At 41.8% G+C, this 23,736-nt stretch overlaps 2 protein-coding genes across 10 annotated transcripts in view; one reads left to right on the top strand and one right to left on the bottom strand.

Annotated features, from left to right (window-relative positions):
• ALS2 (alsin Rho guanine nucleotide exchange factor ALS2) overlaps nucleotides 1-23,736 on the bottom strand; it is a 67,645-nt gene that overhangs the window by 27,760 nt on the left and 16,149 nt on the right. For 4 of the 8 annotated variants that reach the window (XR_001556408.3, XR_014948075.1, XR_001556409.3 and 1 more), the window contains exons 1-3: nucleotides 5,710-6,053; nucleotides 2,728-2,812; nucleotides 521-675 (exon numbers count right to left, since the gene is read on the bottom strand). Coding sequence is in view for 4 of the 8 variants with exons in the window: in XM_085552704.1 (XP_085408830.1) it covers nucleotides 521-675; nucleotides 2,728-2,747 (175 nt within the window). In the remaining 4 variants the exon portion in view is untranslated. Of the gene's footprint in view, nucleotides 1-520; nucleotides 676-2,727; nucleotides 2,813-5,709; nucleotides 6,061-20,265; nucleotides 20,392-23,736 lie in introns of those variants that run through there. The other 4 variants (XM_015868109.2, XM_015868108.3, XM_085552705.1 and 1 more) reach the window with 4 other exon arrangements.
• The window catches only part of CDK15 (cyclin dependent kinase 15), a 31,808-nt gene continuing 14,616 nt past the window's right edge, over nucleotides 6,545-23,736 (top strand). The window contains exons 1-10 of one of the 2 annotated variants that reach the window (XM_015868118.3): nucleotides 6,545-6,824; nucleotides 7,603-7,752; nucleotides 7,882-7,979; nucleotides 8,555-8,634; nucleotides 10,048-10,142; nucleotides 10,931-10,993; nucleotides 12,956-13,079; nucleotides 13,646-13,766; nucleotides 20,282-20,375; nucleotides 22,755-22,818. In XM_015868118.3, coding sequence (XP_015723604.3) covers nucleotides 6,669-6,824; nucleotides 7,603-7,752; nucleotides 7,882-7,979; nucleotides 8,555-8,634; nucleotides 10,048-10,142; nucleotides 10,931-10,993; nucleotides 12,956-13,079; nucleotides 13,646-13,766; nucleotides 20,282-20,375; nucleotides 22,755-22,818 — 1,045 coding nt within the window. In that variant the 5' untranslated portion in view covers nucleotides 6,545-6,668. The remainder of the gene's footprint in view (nucleotides 6,825-7,602; nucleotides 7,753-7,881; nucleotides 7,980-8,554; nucleotides 8,635-10,047; nucleotides 10,143-10,930; nucleotides 10,994-12,955; nucleotides 13,080-13,645; nucleotides 13,767-20,281; nucleotides 20,376-22,754; nucleotides 22,819-23,736) is intronic. The other variant, XM_085552746.1, reaches the window with a different exon arrangement.

The raw sequence follows: 23,736 nt of genomic DNA, 5'->3' as shown, positions 1-23,736 counted from the left end.
AAAAAAAAAAAGAAGAGTCACAATTCTGATGAAGTTAAATCAATACAGCAACTTGAGAAAGCATTATGCTAAATATCAATTTTTAGCTTAATCCCATCTCAGCAAAACTGCTGTTACTGATATAGGAAAACAGCTGTTTGCTCCCCACTACTAAGTTCTATGCTCCTTTTAATGGGAAAACAAGGCTGCTAGAAATCCAGACAACTTCTTACTGTAATGTCTTTTCTCAATGAAATATACTGCATAAACATAATTTTTGAGTTATGGCAGTTCAGCCTATGTTACCACTTTCAAACGGGAAATCCAGAGCCATCACAAAACAAATAGGAAAGAAAACACTAAGCTCTACTCCAAAACAAATTTAAGGCATTTATAACTAAAAAGGAAATACTGGCAACATCAAAAAACAGTTTCAAAGTCGTACATGAGAGTTGTATATGTAATCAATGAAACATTCTAAAAGAAAGGCTGGTGATAGTTCAAGTTTGTTACAGATACAAATCTTAAACATAATTATTACCTTCTGTTAGAAGTAAGCCGTGATTTGTACCAAGGGCTGCCTGCAGTACAGTCTTTCCACAGAGGCCTGGAAGCCTTTCTGGAGTTATAGAGCAGGAACCAGCCCTCCAGGTATAGACCAGGCCTCTCTCTTTGGCTCCTTCTGCCTCTTCTGAGCTACAAAAAGATAGAAGGAAGCACAGAATTGGCTTGAAATTATCACCAAGCTTGCTTCTCATGTATGTAGGAAAAACTTACAAGTTCATATATATTAGTTTTAAATTCAGGACATCAACAGATCTCATTTACAATGTGGTAATCTTAAATTGAATGCTACTTAAATTTAAAACAAAAATCTTTTGAGTTCATTAGTTCTTCATTTTTCCTTTACTGCCCTCAAAGACTACTTACTAGCAACCTTAAAGTCATTTATTAGCAAACAGTACAACTAGCTACATCTTGTACTTGTTGCTCACAGCACGGACACAAAATCCATGCACAACTTTGACACTGTGGGTATGCTGGGGGAAGTAGTTATGTCAGTTCTTCTGAGCAACTCTGTTCCTGTCTACAGTGAGATTTACATGAACACTTCCTACATTAGAAACCAGAAAGCATACTTCTGGATTGTTAGGTTTTATTCATATTTTGTACTATTTAATTTGGGGAAATTTAGATGTAGAAGAAAAAGACATTCTAGATCTGTCAATTCTTAGTGACTTCTCAGGTTCATACGAACCAGTCATCAGGAACAAACCTGAAACATGGAATATCTGGGCTCACAGATATGACTGCAGCTACCAAAAGGGTTTTTTTTTTAACACTTACACTCCAGTTTAAATGCTCAGCCAGCAACTTTTCCCATTCAGCAAAAAAATTCTCTGAACTTTGACAGCAAGTACTTTTAGTAAATTACTAAGTCACTTGGCATTCTTAATAAAAGCTTTTTCAAACATCAGTAGATATTCCCAAATTAAATTGTTTTTTTTCAGATTTCCAAATTCATATACAATAGATGCTTCTCCATCCTGCAGGAGATGTAGGCTTAGCTCTTTCTTTGGCAACTGTCAAGTCAGTTACTGCCTACGTAAAACAGTTCTTGCAGCTTTGCATGAACCTGAAGTTAAATACAAAAAGGTAACGAAAGAGCTTTGGTAGAATAGCAATGTTTGTGTAAAATAAAAGGCAAAAAATAACACATACTCCATTGCTGAAGCAAACTCAGAGGAAGTCAGTCTGAGAGGCAACACTGTGGACAACTTCTAACACCCAAGAAGCACATTCAAAAGCCATAAGCGCTATTCATGAAGATTTTTTCTAAACTAAGACTCGCTCATTGTGGTGCATCAGCCAAACAACACCTTTGAAGCGTGCAGTCTGCCTTTGGGATGTTTAAACTGAGAGTAACTAGCACAAGACTGAATTACATCTCTCAGCTTAAGTGCCTATCCTCAATCTCTTCTTCCATATAAAGAAAAAAAACCTCACTAATGTTGAAAAAGAACTATTCTATGATTCAGTTGTGTAATGTAGCATAAATGACACATGTAATATTAAAATGCAGAGTCCATTCTGCATTTTAGATGCAGAGAACTTGTGTTTAGAGGAAAAATACATTTAAAAAGAACTAAGTAACATACAGGCTAAAAAAAGAGGTTAGGGATTTGATGATCCCCAGAGCTCCCTTCTAAACCCCACGATTCTGTCATTGTGTGATTCTGTGAAAAATCTAACATCACTGTTAGGGTACCTGGTTAGAAATAAGACCACAGATTCTACTGAGAACAAAGCACATATTTTAGTATTGTATTCTTTGATAAGAGAGCTTTTGTCAGCATACCGTGCATTCAATTTAGTGTACAGCCTTATACCTCAGATTTTATTTGATTGATAACACTTAGATCATTGGGTGGATACTTATATCCCAGAATTTATTACAAGATGCTAATTTTCCACCTCAGGCAACAGAGATGATTTTACTGTTCACCTGGCAATGTTACTTTTAAGTTTCCATCAGGTTCAATAAACAACTGACAAAAGAATTAGGTGCTGTAATAAGTTGACTCTTCCAGACATAACTAAAACTTAAAGCTATGTTACTCTTTGCTTCTTCACCTTAGGTTACACACGGAGTATGCCGACATTACTCAGTAGTTTCACAGAGCAGTCATTGGCTGGCACATTTCTGGGAGCCTCTGTGGCTCTACGTAGCTGCTCGCTCATTCTCACCTTCTTTCCTGTGAGTCCATCTGTCAGTGGCAGCACTCCATCACCATCAAATCATCTCTTTCAAAAGGAGCAGTCTCTCCACAAACTGTAAAACAAAACAAAAAAATACACTGGTATTTAATTGCAAAGAATTTTAAGCTGAGATAGTAATATTAGCCCCAGAACCTCAAAAAACAAGAAGCAAAGTGTTAGATACCACATGTAAAATCAGTATCAATTCCACAACACAAGGACGGTTTGGTTCACTCACACAGAGCTGGCACACAAAGCTAAGCAGTCAGACTTGTTCTACCTACTCTGCTCACAGTAGGCCCATTGTAAGGGCAGACTGACTAAAATCTAGCTCAAAGGTAGGAAAACTCTCTAATTCTCTGTGCACATTCAAAAAAATATTAAAGCAGAATAATTGATTTGTTTTCAGTTTAAGGATCCTATGCTTAAACAAAACGTGTAAGGGAAATACATTTATATGAACAGATAACAGTTAGGAATTCCATTCTTAATCCTGAATCAATCACATTACCATATGTAACAGAGTGCAATTCTATTAAAGCCTGCGCAGGAATGCAGAAAACCAATGGAAGAATTCAAGACATTTCTTCACAGAGCCTGGTAGCAGACCAGCTATATGATGAGACCACAGAAGCCAATGAGGAAAAAGCAGTTGCTCTATTTAATGCTTTTATCCTTTTCCATTTTGAATTTTGGAAGTTTACACTCACACCTTTCCACCTTCCCAAAGATTCCTTTGCATTACTCGTCTTGTAAGAAAAGGAACATTACAGAGAATACTTGTTTCTTATAATCTGTTGGATAGGGAGAGTACTGTATCTCCCCCTCAGTGCGCTACCTGACTAAATGCAGTACTCAAAATGTTAATTACATTAAGGAACACATGTGACCACATTTACTGAAACACCAGATACAGGATGCCAAAATAGTGATTTGGGCTTCATGATTGGCTAAGAGCAGATAAGAGTCACAAAAATATAAAACAAAATATATTTATTGTTTTTTTAAATCAAATAAATATGACACAATAGCACTGCAGTGAGCCACGTGTACTTTGCTCTTAAAACACTAATTCAGACCAGACTTTCTAGGAACAGAAAGACTTGCATTTACCGTCAAAAAAATACTGCTTTCAAGAACAACCAACCAAACCATGACTGTCAATTTTTACCTTAACAGAGGAAGTCTCACAAAGATAAAGAAATAGTCATGCAACATCTCAGTAACGCAGGTGCTGATGAAACATCAGAAAAAAATAGAATCATTCCTAGAAGTTCTGTTTTGTGCTGTGTTCTTGCTTGGAACAAGTCAATTTAGACACAGTTCTTAGGATTTCTTCTATTGAAGATACTGGCACTTCTCTGCGAAGGACTAGCTCAACATACAACTTCCTAATGGATTATATGAAGCTTCGATAGAGTATCCACAGTTGTATCACTTACATCATAAATAAATACTTAAGATCAAAGAAATTAATTGTTAATACACTTGGCTTCTGTCACTGAGGAATTTATTTTTAATGGCTCAAAGACGTGTCTTTCTCATGAGGTTCAACTGCACAAATATTTACTACATTACTTCTAGTAACAAGGGCTGATTATAAGTTGAAAGTTGTTTTCTCATGATCAGAATATGCTATTTTTTATTGAGCCTATCACCTAATTTCATTTATATATAAATGATGTTCTAGCTTTATAAATGCATTATTTCACCTAACTGCTACAAGCGGCAAAGTTTAATATTCACAGAAGCTGAAAAAAAACAGATACCACGTATCATTCTCATGGTATGAAAGACTGCAAAGTTATCAGCACCTGCAGCGCTCTGCCCACGTGCTCACTTTGTACATTTTCACTTCAACACCGCAAGAAAAAAACTGCAAACACTGCCAAACGGAGCCAAGTTATGAAATGGATTTTTGTTACAAACAGATGGTCACTACTGTGACACTGATGTCACCGTTTCCACTAGCAGAGCAGATTGCTAATTCCAGTACTGCAGAAATCAAACACTGCCGTGCTGTAACAACTGCTACTGCAAGGAATGACCTGGTGTAAACAATCATCTGATTACTACAGGACTACAGCCCTCACTGGACACTGAGTACTAAGTAACACAGACATAAAAGTAATCTCATACTCAAGGCTAAACAGAAGCAACCCATACACCTCTGACTTGCAAAAATAAACGAACTCCCCTCAGCCTCAAAAACGTATTGCCATCTGGTGATTTATTCACCTGCTACAGTTAACAGATAATAACAAATAGGTCTAAAACTTCCCCATAGGTTGGCTTACAGCTACAGAGCTGTAGAGCTGGTAAGCACGTAACTAAGACTACTGCAAGTTTCTTACACAGCTGCTGAAATAGGTTACCTCCAAGTTCCCTAGTTCAAAGTTAGGAGCTGTCAGCAGCAGTACTGCCTACATTTAGGCACACTGAGCATTAGCCAAAAGAACTAGGATGAAAATTACCTGCTGTACCAGCTAATAGATAACTTAAGATCTACTGAGGCTCTAAGACTTGTGAGCATCCTTCAGCCCTCTCTTCTGAAACCACACCTTCTTCACTCAGCACACGTACAGATGCTTTCCCTCCTGAACCAGACAGCTGGTGACCACGGTCGCTTTCATTAAGCAACACAGTGTGACAGAGGCAGCAAGGCCTTCACTGCAGAGAGGACCGGTCCCTCTGCAATTACTCCAGTTGCGTTATGCCACCTGTAATGCCAGCACGGACCGGACTGCCGCTAAGGGACTCTGAAAGGTGAAAGCGTACTCAGCCCTAAGAAACAGTCACGCAAAGCGAAAGTGGAAGGAGATAAAGCGGTGACTTCAGGTGAGCTCCTCATACCGAAAGGAAAAGGCTCTCATGAACCCGCAGGAACACATCCCGCCGCAGAGCCCTACGAGCCGCCCCCCCACCAGCGCGGCCCGGCGGAGGCCCGCTGCCCTGCTGCTCCGGGCTCACCTGCGCAGCGCAGCCCCTCGCTGCCTCCCGTTCTACACACGGAGCTCGAGCACGGCACCTCAGCAGCGGTTCCGACCGGCGCCACGCTCCAGCCCTTCTCCGACAGAGGCCACCGCGTCCCGCACCTCCCTGAACTTCCCGCACCTGTTACCCGCTCGCCACCACAGCGGCTGCCGGAGGGACGAGGCCCCTCAGGGGCACGGCCAGAGCCGCGAGACCGTTGGTGGGAAGAACACAAACAAGCAACAGCCGCGCACCGCACCACACACCGCTCCGACCGGCCGCCCACGCCGCCAGGGCGCAGATCAGCTGGGGGACGCGGGCGGGGCCTGCACGCAGCGGGCGGGGCGGGCGAGCCGCAGCCGGGGCGGGATCAGGCGGCAGCGCCGACGGGTCCTTACCAGGGACAAACACCGCCGTGCTCTGTGTTGTGCTCTGTGTTGTGCTCTGTGTTGTGCTCTGTGTTGTGCTCTGTGTTGTGCTCTGCGCTATGCTCTGCGCTATGCCCTGTGCTCTGTGCTCTGTGCTCTGTGCTCTGTGCTCTGTGCTCTGTGCTCTGCTCACCAACGCTGCTCAGGTAGCTCAGCTTAAACCTAATGGCTTGCAGAACTGTAGTTGCTACGGACACGAGGAAAGTCAGCCTGTCCCTGTGAGAAACACACCAATCACCTCATCTATTAATTACTTATCTGTCACACTGACAGTTACTTATTAAAAGAGTTTTGTACAAGCAGGTTGGGATTTATTGTCTGTTCTTCTGTCTTTTTTTTTTTTTTAAATGAAAAAATGTTGGGTGTTTTTTAGAGGATGTACCCAATGAGCTTAAGCCAATGGAGCTACTGCAAGCATGAGTTTGGATCAGCACATATCCCACTTACAAAGAAAAAATGCAGGAATCATAAGAACGCTTGAGGCAGAGGTCTCATGCAAGTCACAGGACCAGCTAGAGGAGGGAGCAAATGAGAAAACAGTGCTATGGCAGGACTCAGGACAACAAGGCGGACATGCTGTGTGCCAGTGCCATCAGGGCATGGTGCTGCCATTGCTGCTCTGAGAGAAGGGGCTCCCAGCACAGCCGAGGCCTTCAGCACGTGGAAGTGGCATCTACAGAAGAGGTATTTAATATCACTATGCAATAATTCTGCACTGTGAGAGATTGTGCCTGGGCTCCTCCCCTTGTTGTGGAAGTACAGCTGTTCCCATAAACTTCTAACTACACAGCATCAAACTTTGCAGCTTCAGGCTTGTGAAGCCACTGAGAGAGCTCTTAATGCCTTAGATTGCAAGTAAGTTCCTTTGATGTGATGATCTGGGAAGAGGTTGCACTCCTGTTATGCAGTATTGATGTCTGGATGAGGAGATCCAAGATACAGTTCAGTGGCTTGTGGTAGCAATGGTAATGGGAGAATGGTTGGACTGATGATCTTGTAGTCCTTTCCAACTTTGTGATTCTATAATTCTATGATGGGCCAAATTACTGGACTTTCTAAAGCGTAAGTGGTGAGAAAGGCTTAATGTGGCAGGGAGGAGGAGAAGAAGATGGCATAAATTTAAACTTCTTTAGATTTTACTCCTGCGTTTGTTTTTTATCCCCTGCCCTAATAGATTACTGTCTGGGAAGGAATAAATCAAGGGTAAGATGAAATATCATGTATTTAGAATGATACAGATTGAAGTTTCTTCGATAGCTGCAGCAGCTTTATCTCTGTGTGCTGTCAGAGCGAGCGCTAACGTCTACCAAGACAGAAACATACAGACAGTTGTTTCTCTTCCGGATATCTCAGAAATCATCACTGTAAAACATGAATGATGGGGAGGGAGCCAAAAATGAAGTGCTTAAAGCCAGTGGGGTTGTTTGCCACTGATATGGTCTGCCTTCTGTTCTTGTGCCAGCTGAGGGATGTAACCAGAACAGCCCTTCCTGCACTCCCACAGCAGCCACAGCGTTTCCACACACTCCAGAGTCGAAGGTGCAGGATGTGGAGACCCTGGACTTACACCAACCCTTTCCAAAGGCAGGATGTTGTGCAGACTTTTAAATGGGTGAGTGCGCAGCATCCATAATGACAGAAGATTTTCATCCTATGATTATTCCAACCATGAATCTGTATTTAATTGCTGAATGACATGCTGGTAGTTTCTAGTTCTTCACGGCCACTTTTCTTCATGAAGCAGAGGCAAGGCATCCCATTTGGAGCTGCCACATCCTATGTACATCTGGAGAAGCTGTGTGAGGGGTCCTCTGCAACAGTTTACAAGGGGATCAGCAGGTGAGCCTGGACCATTAGTGCTGTTAAGTGCATTCCCAGTGACTATCAGTTATAGAAATCAGAAGAATAAGCTTGAAGCTGGGCAATTTTGAGTACCTGCAGGAAGGTAAAGACTAATCAAATGTCTGGCTTTGCTTTTAAGTGGGATATTTGCAAAGCCCCTCTTCCTCTTCAGCAATGGAGTCGCTGCCAGTGCGCTTTGCTGCATGGCAGCATGCCAGGGAGACCAGAGATGAAGCAAGGGTTTATCCTTGGAGTGAGGAATTCCTGGATGACAGCAAAATGGAGGCTGAGGGCACACTGCCGTCACATGGGGGCAGGAAAGCTGTAAGAGGCAAGAGTGGGAGCACTAATAAACCACACTCTAGCAATACCTGCTCTGTCTGGGTGGGCTAGTTCCATTCTGCTGCTTAAGAAGACAAGAGATTTGCAACTCATTTCTAAGTCTGGCCTGGGAGGGAGAGTGACCCCTAAATGCTTTTGCTTGGATGAAAGTGAAGCACCTCAGAAGCCTGGTAATGTCATCATGCCAAGCACTGAGGTGCTTTGTGTGACCTTCTGCTCTGGCCTGACAGGATCAATGGTCAGTTGGTGGCACTGAAAGTTATCAGCCTGGTGACAGAGGAGGGAGTGCCCTTTACAGCCATTAGGGAAGGTAAGAAATTAAGAGCCTTTTCAAACGCTGGTGTAGAGTGAAGGAAATCATTCTTGAAGAGTACTTGTTTTAATCTGAGTAAAACTTCATGTGACAGCTTCCTAACTCCTTTCTTGCTGGCTGAATGTACAAGGGTATGCTTCTCACAAAGCTCTGTGTCCTTATCCCCTCATGAAGGAGATCTTTGCTTGATTTTGGTTGAAAGCATTTATATGTCCCTACAGACACAAGTTCACAAACTGTCTGCTTGATTAAGCTTCTATTTTCATCTGTGCGACTATCCCAAGAGGACCATAATCCAGTTTCTTCCTTTCGCAGAAGTATGTAACCTTTGCACTAGTCTGTTGTCTCGTGTCAGTGAGAACTATGCATGTAAGAGGCCACACGTATTTTGTTTTCTACTTCTTACTGCAGTTCAAAACTAGGTTAGACTTTGTTGCTGCTGAGATGGAGTGTCAGAGGCCAGATGTGCCAGCATTCAGAGCAGCCCGAGCACAGAGGGACTCTCACATCAGACAACTCCATTTGAAACACAGAGAACATAGAGATGTCAGTGGACTTGCTCCAGGCTCATACCAGTATAATTAAGATAAGAAAGTTAACAAACTCCTTAGCTGATTTATGAGTGAAAGCAGAGAGATACCAAAATACAGCTCTTTACAGAACAGTTTGTGCTATACAGTTTGCATATGCTCATTTGCTGTGGTGTTTTTGCTCTGTTTACACTTGTAGTCCACCAGTGAAATAAGCCTTAGAAGCTTTATCTATGTAGAACTAATGATGTTCTAAAGATCAGCACCCCTCTAGTATGCTCTACAGTAGGATAGGCTAAGAGTCTTGACTTCATCCAGCATGAGAGAAAACCAGGGTGATCTCATGCAGGGTCCACTTTAAATGGATCTTATATGTACTGCTCAGCTTTGCAGCATCTGACACCTCAAATTTACAATGTAAGTCAGTAGTGCAAAAAAAGCACAATATTTATTCATGTGGTGCAGTCTCAGCTACCTTGGAGGAATGGGCACACCACTGACAAAGAACCAGTTCATCCCTGGAAGCCCCACAGAGCTAGAATGCATTTTAAGCCCAGTTCTAGCTGTAGCACCTGACACCGCAGCAGGAGGCTGTAGAAGCAACCAAGTGAGGAGCAGTTCCCAGGGGTCTGATTCAGGCACAGGGGCTGAATTCTTAATTTCACTGTGGACCCTCTGTACTGCTCCTCTGGAGCAACAGATCAGTCTTGCCACAAGGGATTTAAGGTGTCACACAGCCAGGTTAGCAGTCCCTTGTGATAGCAGATAGGGTCTGGCTGGGGTACAGACAAAGTTTAATTATTAGGTTATTATTGAGTGTTCGGTCTCCTGGAGCTGCAGAAGCAGTAGTGAAGCTGATCTTACTTTTATGTCTCTCCAGCTTCTCTTCTCAAGCATTTGAAACATGCCAACGTTGTGCTGCTCCATGACATTATCCAGACCAAGGAGACCCTAACATTTGTCCTTGAGTACATGGTGAGTTATTCTTTTTTTCTGGCTTTCTGTAAAGCTAGTACTGGGAAGTACTGGGAAAACCAGTGGCTGCATAATGAATTTGCTGCATTGTAAGACATCAGCAAAAAAACAAATTGCAATCCTTTACTACAGTGACTGTTTTCCCTTCTTGATCTCCTTCTTACCACACACAATTTTACTTTTTTCTTTCAGTGTATGCAGCAGCTGTATGCAAAAATGATTCCACATCTCGTCTCCACGAGGGTGGTAGAAACTATTTATGTCCATTTCTGCCTTGACAATATAATAACAGTACTGTTCTTGAGCCACAGCAAGGACAGGGAATAATGATGCCAGCTCACATCCTGGTATTAAATTTGTCCATGACCTCATGTGGATCACCAAGACCAAGCTGCATGATACTATTATAGGTAGGGCAGGATGCCAATAAATGAGTTCTCTGCAACACTTTACTACTTCTGTTGCTTTTGCTAACAGCTATCAACACAATTATGAGAATGTTTTATCCATCCTCCAGTTTTATGTTTAATTCTGTTACAAGTATGAATTCTGTTAACTATCATCTTCAGGCCATAAACTGCTAGGGAGATAACAGATCAGCCAGCCCCACCAATGTGACCAAGCACTTAGCATATCCTTATGTGCTGCATCAAATAAGATGTTCTCCAAAGTCCAAGTGATATCTTCTTCATAATGGTTGTGTACTTTTTTCTATGTACAGAAGAGACATGGTTGGTAAAAGCACTTTACTCTCATAGCTTTGCCTCAAGTTATCTGCTGTTATTTAGCACACAGATCTGGCACAGTACATGGCCCAGCATCCTGGAGGACTTCATCCTTGCAATGTTATGGTGAGTTCCTTAAAAGACTCATATGCCTTAAAGTATGAACAAGAATGTTATTTTCCTCTATATATGTTGACTGTAAATTGCTGCAGTGCTTCAAACATCTTTAAACTCTTACTAATATCTATTTGTCCCACATTTGACAAGCACTTTGGAGAAAAGCTGACTCTGGCAAAGATGTAACAGACCACCTCTTGGTCTCCAAAGCCTTTCTGCAGTTAGTTCTTCCTATTTCATAAGCCCAGTTCAGCTTTTGTGGACAATTACTTCTTGTGGCAAGCAAACTTGTCTTTATATAGATTTGTATCTTCTTATAATTAGAATATTAATCTTTCTAGTTAAAAGCTCTCAAGTGTCACTCTTCATCTGATAATGTCTTCATGTTTACAGTCATTTAAACCTCTTCTGTTTCTGCCACAGCTATTTTGGTTAGGTTGGCTGGAACTGAGCAGAACTGAAGATGAGCAGTTACTTTGTAGACTGATGCTATAATAGTCTCTGACTCTCCTTCGTATACATCTTCACATTTAATTAACTTTCAGTCTTTTTGCTGCACACTGACTTACAGTTTCACTGCAGATGTCCTCGTTGAATGCCTGGGTCCTTTTCCTGAGTAGTGTCAGTTAATTTATCTTACAGCTGTCAACAGTAACTTTGTACCTTATCAAACTGCCTATTCATCTGACTTTGTCAGATCTCTCTGAAGTTTTTCACTGTCACTTCTTATCTTGGCTAATCTAAATACTTCTGTCATCTTCAAATGCTGCCACCTTGTTCACATCTTTTTTCAGATAGTTGTTAAGCAACACCAATTCTAATGTAGTTTCTTGGGGCCCTGATATTTAACATCCTTAAAGCTCAGATATGTCCTAGATGTGGTGCTGTCTGGCACGGATCTCCAGGGCTCTGCTACCGGGCAGGCTTGTCAAGCACATGGAGTACATGGCTGCAACATGTACTGCTTGGTATTTGTGTGAGTAAAAACCAGCCAGCCTCTCCTTTCCTGTCTCAAGCCCTCACTGTCAGCAGAAATCAAATCACAGAAATGATTTACTGTTCCTTTAGGGGGTTGATGTAGTTTGTGTAGTTTGTTTTGCTTTTGCTGGCAAATGTTTTCTTTTTTTCTCTGAGTGGTTCCTATTGAATATGATGCAAGTGTGCAGAATATCACAGGGATGCTTTTCTGCTACAGAAAATGACCTATGGGTGTCACTGTTTATCTTCTGCTTCAGGTTAAACTTCTTGTGAAAAATATCTTTTCTCTGATAGACTTTATATACTTCTGTTGTGTACTATCCAATTTCATACCTTGTTTCTAACGAACTTACTTTACTTGGGGCTTATTTATACCACCATAGCGGTAGGAGTTAGAGATTTCTTTCTAGCTTGTTTTCTTACTCGTCTTTCTCTTTTCTCGATTCTCCAAACTTGAAGATAACAGCTCACATTGCCAAACGAGTCAGTTCGCTGGTCAAGCTTGAGCTGGGGAGGGGCAGTGTAGGTGTTAGAAGCAGCCCCACAACTCCCTCTGCTGGTTTAACTGGCTCAACTGGGAAAACCTTCCAGCTCTTTAAACCTTTACCGTGCTTAGCTTTATGTCTTCGTTATCAACACTCGTCAGAATATCTGCTGTTCTGAAAGCCTAGGCTGTGTTTTGCAATGTAGCTCCTGCAGTCAACGCTCCACTTCTAGAGAAAAGCTGTATTTCCAAAATGTGCACTTAGGGACAGCATTATAATTGTCCTTGTGGAGAAATATTCTTCCTTAAAGCATAGGGGTAATCACACCCTGCCATTGTTTTCTACTTTTCAGACAACTCTATTCATTTTTTTCAGATTTTTACTCATTTCTCAGTTGCTCTGTCTCTGCTTTGTTCCAGGACTTATAAAGTTCAGAGCTCAAGTATCAATGCAAATTCACACCAAATCATCTCAGTTTTTTTGTTTTTTGTTTTTTGGCTTTTTCAAGCTCTTCATGTTCCAGCTGTTGCGAGGCCTGGCATACATCCACCAACAACATATTCTTCACCGTGATCTGAAACCTCAGAACTTGCTCATCAGCTGTCTTGGTGAGCTCAAATTAGCTGACTTTGGTGAGTTCCAGCTTGTATACTGCTAATATATCCACTCAGACCGAAGCTTTAGCATGCATATAGATCTGTATCCACAGCCAGTTACAGCACAGAAGCATAACCTCTTACTGAACTTCAGGAAAGTATTTCTGTGGTCAGTCAGTCCAACCTTTCTTGTATTTGCACTACTAGTTGCAGGGAGTAACCTCATTTAAGGCAGGGCAATTACTGCCACATAAAACTGGTTCAAGAGAACTGAGAATCAACCCCTCTCTTGTCAGAAAATCATGTGACATGTGAAGTCCACAGCAATGTGCTGAACACAAGGGCTTTCTCGACATCAGTTTGTGATGGCTGCTTCAGTCACAAATGGTAAAGCCCAGCACAACATAGCATATTTCTTGATCTGATCTGCCCCAGAGGTATCTTCTATACACAATTTTTTTTGTCAATTGATTGTAATCTGCATTGGGACTGCTTGTGTTTATTAAACTGAGAGAAAATAATGTTCTGTTTCCGATTATTATTATCATTTCTGTATAAAAAGACTGTACTGTCACAGCACTCAGTATTTTTTATCCTGGCAGGCCTTGCTCGTGCCAAGTCCATCCCCAGTCAGACATACTCCTCTGAAGTGGTGACACTCTGGTATCGTCCTCCTGATGTTTTGCTTGGAGCTACAGATTATTCTTCTGATCTAGATATCTGGTACAGACCTATGTCAAATCGTCTGGGGTCTTTTGGGGGAAAAAAAAATTCTTTATCTGAATTAAATTAACTCAACCAAGTTACAGTAGTTACAGTTGTAGAAAACAAGTGAGCATGGGGGAGTTTTTTACTAGCAGGGCTCATAGACATTTTGGGGAAGGATGTCAGTACGTATCAGCTATGGAGTTAAATAAATCTGATCTGACAATATTTATAGAGTATGTAAATCTCATTTGGTGACATTTGTGAAGAGCTTTCAGGTCTTGTTTCCTTAAAGCACTTACAGCTTTGTATATATGTGGTTGGCTAAGACAGTGGTAGCTCATGGCTACAGCTATGGCTTTGTGAAGAAACAGTGAATGCAGCCATGAATACACAAATGATGACTGGCCTTCACAACAAAAGATGGCAGTAAAGGGCTTCTGAATGGATCTGGAGATATAAAAGTGTCTGCGATGTTCATTACTTCTGAAATACTTTGTCATTCATCTTAAATAACATCTTAGTTGCACTCTATACTTCATACAAGAACTGTCCTCAGTTAAGGCTTCTTATCTTATGAGCTCTATCACAAAACCCAACAATGCCTGGGAATCACAGAAAGCAAGCTATGCAACAGCAAAACTGAAGGGAGAGAAGCTTCTGAGAGCAGGTAAAATGCAGGAGAGAATGAGTGTTTCACAGGGGTCTCACTGGACCTTTTGAGCTGGCCTGGATGTGAAGCTGGGTCTGAGTGTGCATCCACTTTCTGACTCTGCTCCCAGCAACACAGTCCTGACTTTCTCATGGACAATATGAATCTAATGATGGAGCAGCAGGGTATCTTTATTCCTGGCAATTTTACCTCTGTAGATAGTGCTGTAGCTCTGACCTTCTTTCTGACCAGTTGATCCTCTGCCTGTTCATGTCACACTGAGACTTTACTGCTGTGCAGAGTTGAAGGCTGTGAAAGGGTGGGAGCACAGCAGGCTGAAGTATGCATAAGAAGAGGGTTTGGTAAGTTTGCAAAGCTCCAGCCAGTATCCCCTGCCAGAGATCTGTGGCTTATTGGAGACTCTGATGAACTAAGTCTGGAGGGCAGTTCAGAGAAACAGGAGATTTGTTTGTTAACTTCCCTAGGGCTGATGCTAATTTAATTGCTTAAAGATTTCTCTCTGAGGAGGAAAACCTTGCTAAATTCTAATGGCTTCCAGCTGCTAAGCCAGTCCAAAAGTCCTGACTTTTCCCTCCCATTCCTTGCCACCTCTGCTCTCCAGACAGTCTCTCAGGAATGTCTGCTGTGTTTGAGGAAGATGCCTGCCTAACAGACTGGAGGGTTTGCATTAGGTAGATGCTGGTAGGAACCTGTTGTTTTTTTTTTCCTGAAAGCTGGGGCTGTCCAAAGCCCTGGCTGCACACAGAAGGCCTGGCATTTCTGCCTGTGCAAACCCAGCATCCCCGCTACATAGCTCTGATCTAGTGCAGTGAATGGCAACAGAGGGTTGGAAGACAAAGATCCCATCCAGCACTCCGTCCAGCTCTAACAGCAGACTACTCAGTCCTGCTGAACTACATTCACACTATAGGCACCTTTGTTATAACGCCTCCTTATAATAACAACATTCCAAGTGTTGGCCTTAAAGAAAGATGTCATGCTGAGAGAATAGAGAGTTCTTCAGTGAGCTCTATTCAGTAACTTCCTCTAACAAGGGTCATTTATTATCTTGATGTACACTGCATTTAAGTTCAATTTTTGTCTATTAGGAAATAATGTGAATTCACACAGATGTTACTTGTCCATTGGGAAGAAAGAAAAAAAAAACTATTTCTTTTGGATACTGCAATTTACATGAAGGCAGGTCAGAATGCCCTTGCTAATGGCATGAGACAGTGGGTGTTAAAGCCTCGGTTTAAAGAAACCAATTACAACAAAATAAAACATTATGGCAATTCATGCATAGTGTGCTTAAGCAGCAATACTGTCAGTGGGAGGCACACAGGAAGTGAATGAGGCCTTGAATAGATGAAGAAAGAGATACAGAAGGAGTCTCGCTAGCTCTTGGACTAACTAGAAAAGCTGCTTTAATCTCTATGTATCTTTTTATTCTCTTTCTCCCTCGCTATCTCTTCAAGACTTTAGAAAATTCAATTAAGGGATTTCAGGGAGACTGACAGAGTTTCAGCGAGATTACACTGCATATCAGGGAGACTTTTTTTTTTAAACACTAAAGGTTTTATGCATGTTCAGGGCTGGTTTTCAAAATTCAGCTTTCAACATCATGAGTACCTGCAGTCACGTATTCTTTTCAGACAAGCTTTCCATGTAATTTCTTCTATTATAGTTGCAGGAATCTCCCCAGATGGATTCACCCAGAAAAAGAATTCTGATGTAGTCATTTGACACAGACCTGCCAGGCCCACTACAGCCTTCTGCCAAGTCTGGATCGTGTTGCCCTATTTTGTTAAACTGGGAGACTTAGGCAAGGGGCTCCAATGTGCAGCACTGCCTGGCAAGGCAGAAGGTGAAAGATACGCTTGCAGCTAAGTGCCAAATTGCAATTTCCCAATGACAGAGAATCTGTGGAGAGGAAACCGCAGGATACCACAGAGATACCGTAGATCTTAATCCTAATGAAGATGTTTCTCCATTGTGTGATGCAGTACTGGAGGCTAAGGAGTAACTGAAGAATCCAAACCTGCCCCGGGAACTGCAGGAAGATGTGATGGGGCTGTCTGAACCAACTCAATTTATGTTCACTTAAATAACCAGTTATAACTCTCCTGTTACTTTAGCTGTCAGTGTATTGCTTCACATACATGTCTGGTGAATGCTGAAACATCGTGCCTAGGCTCCTTTCTGAAAGACATTTTGAGGGCCTGCAGATGGTACCACTGCCTGCTGTTTTCTCATGCAGGATGGTACAATGTCTGCTTAATGTAGGCAAAAGAGAAAACAAACTGATCTAGGAGGTACCACAAAATCCTTGGTTTTATTTGCAGTGATGTAATTCTACTGATCTCAGCAGGCTACTTCTGTCTGACACCACTGCAAGGGAGACCAGCCCGAGCACAGCACTTCTGTCTTCCCCTCTCACTGCTAAGAACCCATTCACAAAAATACATCAGTCTCAGAGGGATACAGCAAGTTTAAGAAGGTAGCTGTGACTACTGAACAGCTACAAAGCAGGCAGTGAAGGGCTGCTCTGCACTTCCTCCTCCTGACAGAATTTGCTGTGAGACTCTATCTAACTCCTCTGCAGTTTATGATGCACTTCTTGCTTCTTGCACTTCCCAGACTGCTCTGTGGAACTGATGTGTTTTGAGAAGCTTTTGGGCTTTCAGAGGTGAGAGGACTCAGGAATGAGCACCAGAAGGCTAAGGGGAAGAAGGAGAAAAACAAAACAGGCCTAAATCTTAAAAAACATTTAAAAGTAAAGGTTGTTTTTTGAACCATTCTCATTAAGAAAAAAATTTTCATAATGCTGGAAGGGCAGTGCCTGTAGCCATCATATACTGGAAGACTGAGGCTTCTGGAGAGGTTAATCAGATGGCTAGTACCGAAGAGGTCTTTTTTTCCTTAACCCATAGAAAAATCTACCTGGGAAAAGAGGTGGGTGCCCACATGTCACTGTGATACTAGTTCCAGCTATTTCTGGACTTTCTGTAAGGAAAAGCATATTTCAGCCTGGAAGCACACAGAGGTAGCAAGTTACAATTGCCACTGGTGAATCAGTGCAGTATCAAGCAAGCATTAAATGAAGCTCATCAACTGAGTCACACTACAGGAAACAGTTCTTCCTTTCCAGCTGTTGTGGTTGCTCTGATAGCTTTGTCTTTTTAAGAGACACTGGAGTTGAAAGGCATCCAAATATTACAGGAATAAACCAGGAATACAAATGAGAGCTCTACCAGAAGGCAAATTTGTAAGAACTCAGAAGTTGTTCCTCTCCTCAAACTGACAGCTCACCCATTAGCAAAAGGACTGTTTCATTAGATTTGAATTTTTGAACAATTTGCTCTTAAGAAATTATTAACAAGAGCTAGAGAGAATCTAGAAAAAAAATCTAGGGAATAAATCTAGGGGAAAAAAAGAGCCTTCTAGTTCTTACTTCCATGTATTGCTCTGCCTGGACTGCATGCCTTCTCAGCAATAACAGAAACCACTGCAGATCTGGTCTGCCTGCCATGAACTCTGTTGCCTCAAGTCTTTCATCAAAGCAATTTAAGTCATGAAGATGACATTTACAGAATACTTTCACTGTTACCAGCCCTTTTCCTTAGTGTTGTGTATATGTCTAGATTCAGTTCAGAAAATCGCACAGCACTGTTCATCAGAAGTAATCTCTGCAGAAGCTCCAGTGGTATCTCTGACATTTGAAGGCTATATTGAATCGATATGAAGTTTCTATTGTTGCTAGTCTAATGGCCATTTCTATCTAGGATATCAGAACCCAAACTGTGGATAAATGTCAGGATTGCTTGCTCCAAAAACACACGGAGTTGATTCTATTTGTGGCACAAATCTTAAATTGAACTGACCATATGTGGTTAGACTTGTGCAATGGCATTAGTAGATTGCAGCAGCCCCTGTGGTTGCAAAATAGGGCGAGCCATCTGAGTACATATATCAGCTGTGAAAACAGAGGGTTGTTATGGCACTGGTCTCATCAGAGCGGGCTCCAAAATAATATCTAGTGATGTGGTAGTACTGTGAAACACAAACATCTGTGTTGCAAAAGCTGTGGGTTAAGTTTCATGATAAGCCTGGGTTGTGTGAAAGCACATTTGACGAATAAGGAGCTAAGCTCACAAAACCCAAAGTGCATCAGAGTTTGTGAAAACATTATTAGATATGGATCTGCAAACAGGCTTGACATTACCCTAGGATGACCAAATTAATACCAGAGATGAACTGCATGTCAGCCTTTCAACTGACCACAGCCACATGGGAAAAGCATCTGCAGCTCTGGAAAAATAAGACATAAGTGGTAAGAGAGCAGTGCAGATGACCAGAGGAGATTACTAGCTGTAGATCCACAAGTGAGAATAATACTGTCAGAGTCAGTTAGACAGACCTGGGGTTTCAACATTTATACTTGAAAGACTCAAATCTGGTGTAACAGGAAGATGAAACTTGAAAAGGTGGGCTGGGGGGTTAGTGAAAAGGCAGAAAACCTAGAAAATATTTGGAAGGTAAAGATAAAAAGTAAGAGAACAGAGTTTTACAACACATAATAAAAGACTGAAACACCTGCAAATAGATAAATCTATCCTGACCACAACTATCTAATCGTTATTCCCAGCAGGACTAATCCACCCCAGTAAAATCAAGCATTTTTTGCAGGCTTTGGTGGGTTTGTTTTTGTTTTGTTTTGTTTTGTTTTGTTTTGTTTTGTTTTCTAAGCTGGCTGGTTTGCTTTAGCAAAAGTGTAGAGCAGAGGACAACATTAAAATAGGATCACTTTAACTGGCCTTTGCCACTGATTTTTTTATGCTGTGAAATCTTGCTTTCAGTTTTCCAAAGGAAGGCTAATTGCTTCTAAAGGGGAATCATTCTGCTGGTTAGTGCTTCTGTGTTTTATCTGCATCCAGTACATCCTTCTAGCCCATAAACTGTCCAGTAGTTCCCCATTTATTTTTCCTACTCTCATCACACAGATTTTGCACCTTTTTCTCATAGAACAAAACCTGCTGTGCAGGCATCTGCCCTGACTATCTTTTTTAAGGTGAGTTTTTAATAGGATAGGTTGAAAGAGACCTGAAATAAACAGTTTGCTGCTGAAAAAAAAAAAAAGAAAAAGAAAAAAAAAAAAAGATTTTAAAAAAGATGGTATTTAGTGAGTTTCTTTTCCAAGGATATCACCTGTCTTGTTTTACTGGTGAAGGGAATTGTTTTTTTAGTTGGCCGTGTTGATGAGAAAAGCAGATGGAACCATAACTCACAGGCAACTTTGACTGCTCTATGTTATTCTAAAACATTTATCCTGGACGGATGCGAGTGTGATGAATCTCTAGTCTCCTTCAGTCTTATTTTAGTTGTTGGGTTTTTAGGTCAAATGTTTCAATGTGTAGGACTTGGATGAAGTTGCTGATTACTGCAAACAACTGGGAACAAGGGCCAGATGCAAGCGCTTAGGACAGTGCTGGAAGCCCAAGGCTGTATAGCATGGTCCTTCCCATAGGAAGTGGAGTTTTTTGATAATGAAGTTACCTGCCTAATACCATACCATGGAGGTAGATCAGCCTTTGCTGAAGCTTAGGTACATGTATACAGGCACCTCATGTCCTGCCTTGCTTCCTATACACATATACTAGGTGAAAAGCAGGTGGATGTGCAGTATCTACACATCAGACTTGCATTTTTTGCACGAGATGCAAAACTTGAAGTATTTACAACTTTGGTCAGGATTTCAGAATTTACAAATCAAGATTTATACATTTCCATTCCAACACCTACAGTTTCTCCCTTGCCCACCCCACACTCATACTATGCATGTGAAGCACATGAATGAGTTAATACCTTGGGTTTCTTGCAGGAGCGCAGGCTGTGTCTTTGTTGAAATGATCCAGGGGCAGCCAGTGTTTGCAGGCACTTCTACTGTTCCTGAACAGCTGGAGAAGATCTGGACAGTGAGTAAAATACATCCTGAAATGGGAGAGAAAGGAATCCGTTGTTCCAGCTCCCTACTTAATTGTGAAGTCTGGAGCATAGGTCCTGAGAATAGCAGAAATAATTTGGTTCGGTCTGCCAAGTTCATAGCAGACTTTGTAACCCGTTTTATATTTGGCAACTTTCTTACAGACATGGGAGTAAATCAAATGACTTTCCTTTGATGTTTGTCATCTCATCAAAAATTTAAAGCCAATTAAAGTGACATCAAATTGAAGTAGGCATAAAAGGTGTGCAGGTACTGCAAATTCTATTCCTCTCATTAATTCATTTACTTATTGTAGGATACAGAACACTACAATTTCACAAAGAAGCACTAATGCTGCTAGTAAACTACCTTGGAAAATGGCAAGGCCCAGGGTTTTTTTTGACCTTTATTATATTGACTTGGAACATTTTCTATCAACCAGATTATGGTGCAGCCCTAGAGACTGCTTTGGCATAATGAAAAGTGTGAAAGATACTTTACAAAGGTGCCAGTGAATAAAAGCAGAGAGATTTTAAAGTCTCTTAAGATGACTTTTCTGCTGGGGAAACAAAACCAATTACTACACCCTCAGTAGTTATTGGCAAAATTGAGACAGTTCCTGGCCCTGGTGGATTCTGTATGTTCCTGACTGCTTACTGCTGACCCCACTACTGGCTCTCCAGAAAGGTCAACCCAGAGGTTCCCACTGGGTTTTGCTATAGGTAGCTGCCTCTTCACATCTCTCAGGGATTTATTCTTCTGCACAGTTTTCCAAAGATGGGGTTTCAAAGCAGAAAGACCAGAAGACTTTATAATCTCAAGTTTGTTGAAGTCAAGGTTTTACTTTTTAATTCCTTCATCCAGAAACACTCCTGTCAAGTTGGGTTTTCCTCTCTGCTTCTAGCTAGAATTTGTTACAAAGACTTACGAGCAAGTCTAGTTATTAGACTCGAGTTCAGTTCACTCAAATAAATGCTGAATTTCTCTTTCATAGAAAGTGAATAGAGAGAGTTATTGAGGGAAAAAAAAAAATCCATACTTGGCCAATTAACAAGTTCAAAATCAGGGCAGGACTCAGTTTTGTAGTGTGAATGAAGGCTATCCTTCCACACATGGCTGAAATCTCTGGATGCATTTCCTGTGGTTTTACAGTTGGAGGGTTATAGCCCTATCGTCATTTCTCTGGTATTAGAACTGATACCGTGATTAATAGGATTTGTGCTACAGAAGGCAAAAACTTATTTAAAAATCATGAGAAAGCTTTAAGAGCCATGAAATAATTAGTGCCTTTCACAGTAGGTTTTATGTTATTATACAGCCTGGAATGAGACTCTGTGTTAGGCCAAGATTTCAAAGCTCCTTAGAGGCTTTCAATGCCTAGCTTGAGATATTTTGCATAGTCGGAGGTTCAGAATGGGGATTCCTACTGTTTTTTAATAGTCAGCTCCTTTCATGTACTAATAATAGAGGCACCAGGCACTGGTTTAGAGTCCGTTTGCATTTGTGTGCACGACTCTATGTCATCTAGAATGCTTATCTCCATGCAGTATTGTTGTTTCAAACACCATATAGATATGGTGGAGCTGGAAAATCTCCATGCTGTGAAATATGTTCATCCTGTCAAACCGTTGGACAGTCTGACTGTGAATTCATCAACATTTCTTCTAGAGGCAAATACCACTCCTCTCTGTTCCTGGCTGTCTTTCCTGCCTGTGTTACCCCTCACTTAGAGGAGCTTCTATCACAGCTTGCAGCCCAAGTTGCCACTGAAAGTATCAGTGGGTAGCAATGCCAGTGGGCAGTCTTCAGTGCAGTGCTGGCACAGGAGGACACCTCCAGCAGTGACAGCAGCTGGACTCTACTGTGAGAGTGGGGAGGTGTTGGAACAGACTGCCCCATCCCTGGAGGTATTCAAGCCCAGGTTGGATGGGGCCCTGGGCAACCTGGTCTAGTAAATGGGGAGGTTGGTGACCCTGCCTGGCAGGGAGGTTAGAGATTCATGATCCTTGAGATCCCTACCAACCCAGGCCATTCTGTGATTCTGTGAACAGTGTGACCCTTGGGCTGGTGAATATATGCGTGAGTGGCACCTAGCAGTGAAGCTGCATACACCTTCAGCGATGTTCCCAGGAGTGACAACATTAAATCTCAGCAGGAACCCTTCTGTTGTAATATCAAGTGCTAAAATGTGAATGTCATTTATGTGCAGAGGTAAATACAGTACCACCTAAGGCAGTGTGAATCTGTGCTGGGTCACAGAAAAGGCCATAATCTCTCTGAATTGAGACCAAGTTGTCCAGTTCCGCACCAATGCAGGGTACAACATACTGAGGCTATTGCTCTTCTCACCCTCTTTGTTTGTTTTGCACAGGTATTAGGGGTCCCAACTGAAGACACCTGGCCAGGACTTTCCAAGCTCCCCAAGTATAAGCCAGGTAGGATTTAACTCACAGGAATATGGAGCTTTCGGTCTGAGCCGCCGACCACTTAATAATTTTTGGATCATTAATTCATATTAGGAAAAAGACAGTTACTAAATCCCTCAAACTACTTAACAACAGTGTTGTTTTAAGACAGTGCCCTAAGATACAGACAAAAGTGCTTGCATGGCAAAGCTGCCTCACTGAGATACACGTTAGGCTGATGGAAGACTTCATTGTCCCCAGTGCTAACAATCTAGTTAGTCCCCAGTCCTCAGTGCAAAGGACCAATGTCTCCTGTTTTACACTGGAAAAGCTGACAGGTACCAGGGGACACAGTTTATCTGAACTCTTCTCATTTTTATGGAAATTAGTTTGGGGGCCTTAAGCCTCAGTTTTAAAGGTCACTGTCCCTGATTCTGATGTGGGCAAGGTGAGAAATCTGTGTGATTTATAAAGCTGGCTTCTTTTATTTCCACATGGGCTGGTAGAGAAGTCTGTGTCCTGGACTTCAAAGGGCCAGTTGTCTCTTATTTTGATGTGGGCAGGTTGAGAAGTATGCTTTGAAAAGCTAGCTCAGTCACTCTCCCTCTCCCTCTCTCTCTCCCCCCCTTTCTGTCTTTCTCTCTCTTTTTGTTTAATGTTTTCTCTTGGGAAAATATATTCAAGTGTCAGTGAGGGGGAAATGATGAGCACTGATTCTCAGCCTCTCAGCAGGATCATTCTCTAAGAGAAATATAAAAGTGAAATATTAAAAACCCTAGAATGTGAAATCCACCCATCTGCAGTCTAGCCATTCTCTCTCTCTTGTACCCTAAGAGAGTGGTGGGGGGAGTCTGTCTCTCTGGAGGGGAAAAAAAGAGAGCAGGGGGAAGAGGAGGAGGGAGAAGACGTGCTTTGAGCAAGAGGTTTACAGGTTTAGTAGAGCATAGT

The sequence above is a fragment of the Coturnix japonica genome, chromosome 7 (genome assembly GCF_054131305.1).
Source record: "Coturnix japonica strain WE chromosome 7, WE-NBRP24, whole genome shotgun sequence".
Lineage (NCBI taxonomy): Eukaryota > Metazoa > Chordata > Aves > Galliformes > Phasianidae > Coturnix > Coturnix japonica.
The sequence above is the reverse complement of the archived record's forward strand: the minus strand, read 5'-3'. Positions and strand labels throughout refer to the sequence as shown.